Source organism: Theropithecus gelada, chromosome 12, assembly GCF_003255815.1.
Source record: "Theropithecus gelada isolate Dixy chromosome 12, Tgel_1.0, whole genome shotgun sequence".
NCBI lineage: Eukaryota > Metazoa > Chordata > Mammalia > Primates > Cercopithecidae > Theropithecus > Theropithecus gelada.
In genome coordinates, this window is record NC_037680.1 from 50,697,457 (window position 1) to 50,707,337 (window position 9,881).

Here is a 9,881-nt window from a genome sequence, read left to right on the forward strand (position 1 = left end):
ATGGACGTGTCGGCCAGGGCTGGCCTGTTTCCGGATATGTCACGGGGGTGCTTCGGTCCTCGAGGGGAGTCTTACGATCTATCTTTTTTTCTCACCCTCTCACTGAACGGTAGCGTTCTGAGAAGAGGGTCTAGGAAGGAGAGGGCTGAAAGGAACTAACTTAGAAAAGAACCCAGGAGAGTGGAACATGGGTAATGAAAGACAGATGAGCACAGTTGGGTGTGTGTGCGAAATCATGATCCACCTGGAAGGGGTTCCAAACCCTGGACTGCCATCGCATACTGGCTGCAAAAGACACACGCATGTTGCTTCTCTGATATTTTCCTCTTCTCTCTGAGCCCCATTATCAACCTGGAAGGCTTCTCATTCCATGTTTAGACACAAACAAAAGGATTTGTCCCAGACACTCAAGAACAAGCCAGGACGAAGGCCTTTCCCGCCAAACCACGAAGGCCGGGAAATAAACAGCGCCTGCCCAGGCTCTGGGCGCGCGAGCCCGAGAGAGGACTTGGGTGGGAAGAGGCTCTAGAAGATCGGAAGGAGGGAGAGAGAGGTGGGGGAGAAGCTTGGAAAGAGAAGAGGGAGGAGGAAGAGGAGGGACCAGCAAGGCAGAGTGGGACCTGGGGTTCTGTTATAACCGCCCTTCCCCGCCCACGGTCTTTCCATCCCCTGTTCCCCTCCCCCATTTCAGAGCTGAAGGCCGACTGTGGGAGGAGGAGGTTAAACAAAGGGAATCCTCCTCCTCTGGGACGGGTGAAGTGCGTTTGTCCTCTCCTTGCAGGCTCTGGGAAAACTGGCAGGAATTTCCTTGTCGTGAGAAGATGGACGAGTGTGTCTGCAGTCGAGGAGACAACTACAAACAGACTTTGGGCCGGGAAGGCGGGCGGGCGGGGGTGGGGGTGGGGGCGGGGGCCAGCTTTGATCGCTCCAGCTCTGTTGTAATTTTGTCTTCGCCAGATAGATTAGCTGGAACCGCCAGCCCTAGCTTGGAGTTCCGTTCCACGGAGTACCCTCCCTCCCCACCCCCCGCGTCATCTCGCGCCTGGAGCCGGGTCGCCGCTCCTTCCGAAGTCTCGCTGGAAACTTCAAGGGCTGATGGTTCTGTGTTCCTGACGTAATTAGGAGGCCACGCAGCTCTCCAGCACTCCGTTAAACAAATATGTAAGTCGTCCTCCCTCTCTCTGGGGACAGACTCTAGGGAAGGAGGCAGCTGGGCCCGCTCCGGGTGGTGTCCTTGGCTAGCGGAGTGGCGTCGCTGTGACCTTCCGCCGCCCCTCGGGGCCTTGGTCTTTCTAAGCTCTTCCTTAGGAAGCCGAGAGAGAGGCAGAGAACGTGCACCTCACCACCCACCGGACAAGCTGAGAGGACCTTGTCTTTGCTTGAAAAGTTTTCTAGATAAATCGCTCGGGTGGTTCTAAGCTATGATGAACCAGAGGCTGGGCCCGGTTCTTCTCCAGAACAGCGTGTGGATGTAAAGGAGATGAAATCGTCCTCCCCCACTGCTTTCTTTTTCTTCCCCATATAAATCAGTCATATAATTCATTCGCATTGTTTAAGGTACATTGATCAATCTAATGGCTTGTAATAGGCTCCTAATTGCCACTTGCAGAATCCTGCAGGCTCACATTTGAACAGGGAAGGTTCCAGGCAAGTCCACCTTAAGCTTGAGTTTGGGCGATTACAGAACCCAGGAAGAAAGTCTAGATGGCACAGTCACTCCGGTCTCAGTTCTACAGGGGTACAGGGGAGGGAAGAAAGGGGGTGTTAGTGGGGATATTTGCTGTTCATTTTTCCCCCAATCTCCCTTCCAAATCTGTCACGATTAATGAGCAAAGCCCATGCCACAATTTATAGATTATTGTGGACTGAGGATCATTTTGTTGATATCAGACAAGAAACTTTCCTTACTTGCATCCTTGTGTCTGTATTTACAGTAAAAACTTCCTTAGTCACAAACGGATATGCATTTAGCCATACCTTTTCTTTTTACTTACTTATTTTTAATAAAGCAACATCAGGAGTTGTGATAGGAAATAACATGGGAGGGGGTGTGTTAAAGGGAAGGAAGGAAAAGCCAATCTTTATCCCAGGGTGTCCTGGAGGTATGCCTACACTCCTGTTTAACATCTTGTGGTTGTAGTGCCTTCTCCAAGCCTTGGATAGAGGAGGAAAGAGTTGGAAGCCTCCTCAAATCTGCCTATGAAAGGGTAACACTGAGGAAACTGGTACCCTGGCTAGGAGAAACTGAGTAATGATCAAAATCCTGGCCTCTGGCTTTTCTTGATATTAGTTCAGGTCTATGTGAAAAGATTGCTTTAATGTCTCCAAAGGTGGTTCCATTAGAGTTGGCTGAGACAATACATGTGCATCATTTTGGAAGAGATGCTCTTAAAAAGAAGAAAGTGACTACAGAATGCCACATTTGCTTAGGTCTAAGACCCTTCTTTGGTAGTTGGTGAGGGAGGGAGGAAAGTAAAACCCCAAGCTGAATAGGCCCCCCATAGTTTCTGAGTGATGCAGTAAACAAATCTATGATGCTTGTTGAATAATCTTCCAATAATTGCAGTCATTAAAATCATCACACAGTCTACAGTCACCTTCCTTCCTTTGACACACCAGTCTTTCCCTTAATTGTTCATGCATTTTGGGCTCAGATAAACAGATCGAGGCAAGCTTAAAATATATGGCCCAGATACATCTAACAGCAGAAAATTAGTTGTGTAACAAACGTTTGGACTATACTTAATAGACTAGGGGTTTTCAATTTCTTCAGTAGACCCTACAGAGGCAAGAAAGATTTGCATCTTCTACCACTGCTAAATAGCAGTGACGCCTCTGAGATACAAAAAAAAGAAAAGATGAAAGTCCCATTGGCCTATTGAATCTTCCTTGCTCTTTCATTTGCAAGGGTTGGGCTGGAATTAGGACATTATAGAACAAATATTAAAGGAAAGCTCAACAGAAACTGTGGGAGAGTTCCTCAATTTTTAATTAATTTTCTCCATCCATTTGATCTCAACAACTGGTGCTTTAAAAAATATAAATACGTGTTAACTATAAAAGATTCCCTGCTAATCAAAGGCTGTATTTCATTTTCACCAACCGCTGACAAGACTCCAACTGTGGAAAGGATTCACCCGACTCAACAGGCACTATGGACCTTCCTGGGCTTCCTTCTCCCTTGCTCATGGCAGGCAACATTGGTACACAAGGGCAGCTTTTTCTTTTTTTAACTCAAGTTATTAATGTATCTCTGCAACTCCCACACCGTGCTGACCTGATAATCACTGCTCTAGTGAAGATCATGCAAATGAAAAGCATAATTAATTGCACAAATCATTTAAAAAGGAGCGCTGTGGCTTAGCAAATAAATAAAGGCAGTAGGGAGGACAGGTCAGATAAATGCTTTTTATAGGCTGGGCTCCCTTCACCCCCAACCCCTCCTCCTAGTCCCGGTGGTCCAGACTTTGACTGCAGCCAGCCTGGCCAAGGCCAGCACCTTCCGTTCCTCCTCCCGCAATGCCTCCCCTTCAACCATATTCCGGAGTCCCCCCAACTCCACCTCACCCCACCCCAACTTCACCCCACCCCAGTGGTGTATATCCGCTGCTAAACTCTGTGCTAGGTCAAAGCTCCGGGGAGACTGGGCAGTCACTTAATATTTAACCAGTTACTATATCTAGTTATTCAGAAAATAACTGGTCCTCCCAGTCGCCACTATGTTTTCTGCGCATCAGGGAGAAGCATTTTATCTGTGGCTTAGGAGGTCCAATCCTTCCTATCAGTGCTAATGACCGAATTGTTTCCCTGGCTTTGCCTTCTAAACACAGCAACTTGAGCAGTTGCTCAGATCAAAGCTCCCGGGAGAGCCTAGATGGGAGAAACAATATTTGTTCAAAGGAAGTGAACTCTTCCCTTTAATTACCCTATTCTTCTTTATTAGGATTCGTATTGAATTTTTTTGCAAAAAAATTATGTTGATTTAACCATAGTGTATTTATGATGTAAATATATTCCAAGATGAAAACGTCACGGATCAATTGTAAAGGACCCGGATACATAATTTTAAAAAATCAGTTTCAGTGTATATGAGGTTCTCACCCCACTTTCGCTGCTCAGTCAGATTTGTTTATGCAGAATCGACATTTAATAGTGCTAATTGCACTCCAGTTAAATTGCCCTGATTGCAGAAAGGGAAGCAATTTTCGTGCTCTCTGTCTGGGTTTGGAAGAAATTGTTTTATATTCACCTCTTTATAAAGAAGTGGAGATAAGGCACCGGGGCCTTTGCACAAATTGCACTTAGGGGCTGACTGGCAGCATTCAGGCGCTATAATAGAGCATTATTTGGCCGTTTTGAATAATGTAAAGCGTTTGCTGAAAGCTATTCTCCTGAAAATTGCTTTAACTTTTAAAAGGGTGATGATTCACTCCAAACCAGGCCTTTGTTACATTGTCATTATTTCCCCAAATGTTTTAACAGTCAGCTCAACACTTTAGCATAACACATTGATCTTTGTTTAAAAACTAGATTTTTTTAGAGGATGAAAAAAATCTGTCAGACGAAAAAAATCTGGACTTCCTCCGAAAGATTTCCTTGGGGCCCCACCTTAGAGTTGAAGTGGCCCGGGTGTTTGCCTGCGTTCGTTTGGAAGATTTCCCTAACTTTTATTGTGATGCAGACGCGTGTATCTAAAGGAATATGCGAGTGCCCACGTCTAGAGTCGGACAGCTGGAACTACGGGAAAACGGCGGGAGGGGGAGGGGAGGGGACCCGAGGGGAGGAGGAGAAGAGGAAGGCGAGCAGGGCGCCAGAGCCCGAGGTGTCTGCGAGAACTGTTTTAAATGGTTGGCTTGAAAATGTCACTAGTGCTAAGTGGCTTTTCGGATTGTCTTATTTATTACTTTGTCAGGTTTCCTTAAGGAGAGGGTGTGTTGGGGGTGGGGGAGGAGGTGGACGGGGGAAATCTTGGCGTTTCTCCTCCCCGGGCTGCACAGGGTGAGTCGGAAACGCCTCGCTGCCACTTAACAATCCCTCTATTAGTAAATCCACGCGGAGACTCTATGGGAAGCCGAGAACCACTGTCTTCTTCCAGGGCAGAAGTCACCTGTTGGGAACGGCCCCCGGGTCCCCCTGCTGGGCTTTCCGGCTCGTCTAGGCGGTCTGATTTCTCCTCAACCCTCCACCCCGCGTCCCCCAGGGACTTTTCACACCTCCCCACCCCCATTTCCACTACAGTCTCCCAGGGCACAGCACTTCATTGACAGCCACACGAGCCTTCTCGTTCTCTTCTCCTCTGTCCCTTCTCTTTCTCTGTCATAATTTCCTTGGTGCTTTCGCCACCTTAAACAAAAAAGAGAAAAAAATAAAAGAAGAAGAAAAAAAACCATTCTGAGCCAAAGTATTTTAACAGGAATCCAAGAAAGCGACCCTCATAGCCCTCCCCACCCACGGAGTGCGCCAAGACGCACCCAGGCTCCATCACAGGGCCGAGAGCAGTGCCACTCTGGTCGTACTTTTAGGTCAAGAGATCTTGCAAAAGAGGAGAGAAAACACGGGTGGCACAGTTCCACATCCTTGTCATTTGCACCCGCTCCGCGACAACTCATCGTTTGCACTCGAGGGTTTGGGGTTGGTAGTTTAATTTTTTTTTTCTCCTAAGAAGCAGGGTGTGGGTTTGGTGGGGAGTGTGCTATGTTAAAACCAGCGCCCAGGTCTGCCCGAGGGCGCTGGTATTTCTGATTCAAAAACAGCTTCTGGTTACCCTGGAGAAGAAAGAGAAAGCGGGGCCCAGAAAGAGAAAAACAAGCAGTTCAGCGGTTGCTGGGGGACTCGAAGACGCACCCTGGTCTGTTTGAGGACACCTCTTTTCACACTGACAAGGTCCAGGGAGGACTTCAGGATGCTTCCAGCCTGCAAAATGTGGGGGCGCCCACGTGTGGCCTGGTCCTCCGCCTTCCCGGGTGAAAATCCTGGAGAGATTTCTCGGGCACGTCCGTGAAAGCAGGGCACTAAGGGGGACCCCGCCTCTTAACACGGCGCACTTGCCTTACAGACGAGACTCTAGGCCTTGGCAGTCTGGAGTGGGAGTGGGCTGGAGCTGGGACAAGAAAATTCCACTCCAGGATGAAACGCGACATGCAAATCTTCACCGGGTTAAACAAACAGCCGAGCAAGCTGCAGCTTCAGCGGAGGTGGAGGTGGGGGCGGACGCCGCTCGCGCCGGTCTCTGTTTCCAAAGTTGTTACAATGTGAAAATAAGCGGCTTCGTGCAGCGTGTTGTATGGGCTGATGCCTCCCACCCCCACGCCAGCCCCCAGCAAAACCCGGCAGATAATCAGCACATCCCACTGTTTAGTCATATTTGACAACTGGGTTAACCTGGTATCTTAGCGCTGGCGAAACCGTACAAAGGGTGCCCTCAATTACCACCAGAAGCCTCTAGCGTGAGTGGCACTTGTATTACCCCCCGGGTCAGAGGCCAGAGCGACAATTAGGAAGTCACTTACACCGCTGGGGGGAAATGGCGGGATGCAGCAGGCTCCAGGCCCTCCCAACAAATCTGTGGATGTAGATCTGTACAGAGAGGCCTGTTTCGCTCCTCTCAGAGGAACTGTCCCTTCGTGCCCCCTCCCCAGTATAACTGTGAGAGTAACATTGAATCTAGTGGAATAAGGAATTGGGTAGAAGACACACGAAAATGATTAAAAAAAAAAAATCCCAAGCAAGAATGATAGATATAAGCTGAAGTTGTGTTCTGTAGGCAAGAGCCTGGACACACAAAGTGAGGGCTGACATTTCCGTCTCCACTTGGGCCCTGCTGGTGCGGGCTGTGCCTGGGTGTCTCCTCTCCTGCCTCCTTTCCTACAAGTGGGGAGTCGAGTAGGACTGTCAGCCCTAACTTGCAACATCTCGGGGTGGTTTGTGTGTGTGTGGGGGGGGGGGGGGGTGCATGTGGCCCGGTTTCATTGGTACTTAAACCTGGCTTGGTGCGTGAGTGTGTGCAAATTTTTAATTGCACTGTAATTTCTTCAGTCCCCAGCCCGCCCTCGCCCCCCCCCAAGTATCCCCCCCCCATTCCCCCTCACCCCCGCCGCCCTAGCTAGCCGACTTGACTGGCACGCGCCGGGAGCCCGGGCCCGGGCCCCTCGGCGCGTCTGATTGGCTGCGGGGCAGCTCCCGTCTGCTCTGCCTGCGCCCTCATTGGGTGAGAGGCGCAGCCAGCGGCACTTCAAAGCGGGTGCTCCTCGCACTTAGGCTGAGTTTAGCCGGCGGGAGCCCGGAGTCCGCTCGGCGCGAGCGCGGGGACGCGGGAGCCGCGCGGGACCCAAGCAGTTTTTCCGAGCAGCCGCCAGGCTCAGCCCCGCTCCCAGCCTCGCTGCGCAGCCAGAGACCTGCTATGGCCACGTCTATACTCGGGGTAAGTCGCAAGCGCGGCAATGCATTTGCTTATTTTAACCGGAGTAATTTTTCGTTATGGCTTCTGGGGTCTGCGGCTCCCGAGAAACTGTTGCTGCTGGACTGCAGCTTCAGCTTCTATTAGCACTTGCCACATTTCTGGGACTGATTTTTTCCCGAAGTTTTTGGAACCCAGCAGATGCCTTTGCAAGAAAAGGCCTTCTTAATGAAGTCCTTTTTTACTTGGTTTCAAAGAAAAGCTAGAGGTTTCTTTTCTTCCCCTCGTGATTTATACCCCACCCCCCGCCTTGCTTTGGGGATTTTGTTGCAATTATGCGACAGTGGTGTTTCCAGAAAACAGTCTTAATCGTTTTGCAGTCCATCTAGTCACGCTAATAAATATTTACATTTCCGCGGCTCCCCAGTTCGCCCGTGACTTTGAAAATACGTCTCTGGCCGCTTATCCTCGGATTGTTGTTTTCATAATCGCTGTGTTTGTGTGTGTGTCAACTTTAAAACCAAACGTTTTCTATTAAAAAAGAAAAGTCAAGTCGTAGCCACCCTGGGAGTGCTGCAAGTTTCGCCCGTCCCTGGCTGCTGTTTCGGCCGCCTCCGCCCTCGCCCGGTGTTTGTTGTCTCTGGTCTCTGTGTTTACCTTCGCGCGTCACCCCGAAGGGCGACTTGGGGTCTTCTGGGAGAGGAGCCGGTTTACCGCGACAACCCAAGTCCGGTTGTAGTCAGGGTTGCAGCGACTGAGGCGGGGAACACGGAGGCATCTTTGATTTACAGCCTCAGCGAAGAGCAACTTTCTGGCCCCCGGACCTTCGCCGCGGTGATGGCCACTGTCCCGCGCCCGGTGCGGTGACTCTTCCGCGGGCGCGTGGGGAGGAGGCGCGAGGCGGGGAGCTAGAGCCCCCCCGGGAGCAGCTGCAGGGGACGAGGCTGCTCACGGGTGCACTTTCTTTCTTCCCCACTTCCTCCTGCCCTCCTCCTCCTTGCTCCCTCCCCCATCCTACCCACTTTAGGAAGAGCCGCGCTTCGGAACGACCCCGTTGGCCATGCTAGCGGCGACCTGCAACAAGATCGGCAACACGAGCCCGCTGACGACGCTGCCGGAGTCAAGCGCCTTCGCCAAAGGCGGCTTTCACCCCTGGAAGCGCTCCTCTTCCAGCTGCAACCTCGGCTCCAGCCTCTCGGGCTTCGCGGTGGCCACCGGGGGCCGTGGCTCGGGCGGCCTGGCGGGCGGCTCGGGCGCCGCCAACAGCGCCTTCTGCCTGGCCTCCACGTCGCCCACGTCGTCCGCCTTCAGCAGCGACTACGGCGGCCTCTTCTCCAACTCGGCGGCTGCCGCGGCGGCAGCGGCCGGAGTGTCCCCGCAGGAGGCGGGTGGCCAGTCGGCCTTCATTTCCAAGGTGCACACGACGGCGGCCGACGGCCTGTACCCGCGCGTGGGCATGGCGCACCCGTACGAGTCGTGGTACAAGTCGGGCTTCCATTCGACGCTGGCGGCCGGCGAGGTGACCAACGGCGCGGCGTCGTCGTGGTGGGACGTGCACAGCAGCCCGGGGTCGTGGCTGGAAGTGCAGAACCCCGCTGGGGGGCTCCAGAGCTCGCTGCACTCGGGCGCCCCCCAGGCCTCGCTGCACTCGCAGCTGGGCACCTACAACCCCGACTTCAGTTCCCTCACGCACTCGGCCTTCAGCTCCACGGGTCTCGGCTCCTCCGCCGCCGCCGCCTCGCACCTGCTCTCCACCAGCCAGCACCTGCTGGCCCAGGACGGCTTCAAGCCGGTGTTGCCCTCCTATTCGGACTCCAGCGCCGCCGTGGCAGCCGCCGCCGCCAGCGCCATGATCTCGGGCGCCGCGGCCGCCGCCGCCGGGGGGAGCTCAGCACGCTCTGCCCGCCGCTACTCGGGCCGCGCCACCTGCGACTGCCCCAACTGCCAGGAGGCAGAGCGGCTGGGCCCGGCCGGGGCGAGCCTGCGGCGCAAGGGCCTGCACAGCTGCCACATCCCGGGCTGCGGCAAGGTGTACGGGAAGACGTCGCACCTGAAGGCGCACCTGCGCTGGCACACGGGCGAGCGGCCCTTCGTGTGCAACTGGCTCTTCTGTGGCAAGCGCTTCACGCGCTCGGACGAGCTGCAGCGGCACCTGCGGACTCACACGGGCGAGAAGCGCTTCGCCTGTCCAGTGTGCAACAAGCGCTTCATGCGCAGCGACCACCTGAGCAAACACATTAAGACGCACAACGGGGGCGGCGGGGGCAAAAAGGGCAGCGACAGTGACACGGACGCCAGCAACCTGGAGACGCCCCGTTCCGAATCCCCCGACCTCATCCTGCATGACTCCGGCGTCAGTGCCGCCCGGGCGGCGGCAGCGGCAGCGGCTGCGGCGGCGGCGGCGGCGGCGGCGGCGGCGGCCTCCTCGGGAGGCAAGGAAGCAGCGTCTGGCCCCAACGACTCTTAGAGGCCGGGCGAGAGGCGC

At 53.5% G+C, this 9,881-nt stretch overlaps 1 protein-coding gene and 1 long non-coding RNA gene across 2 annotated transcripts; both read left to right on the forward strand.

Annotated features, from left to right (window-relative positions):
- Positions 1-1,096: 1,096 nt before the first annotated feature.
- Positions 1,097-2,852, forward strand: LOC112636279. The gene is made up of 2 exons (XR_003122159.1): positions 1,097-1,161; positions 1,298-2,852. It is a non-coding gene; the product is annotated as an uncharacterized LOC112636279 (long non-coding RNA).
- Positions 2,853-7,399: 4,547 nt separating this feature from the next.
- On the forward strand, positions 7,400-9,881 carry SP9 (Sp9 transcription factor). Its single transcript, XM_025405425.1, has 2 exons — positions 7,400-7,420; positions 8,424-9,881. The coding sequence occupies exons 1-2, from the start codon at positions 7,400-7,402 to the stop codon at positions 9,861-9,863; spliced, it is 1,461 nt and encodes a 486-aa protein (XP_025261210.1). The 3' UTR covers positions 9,864-9,881.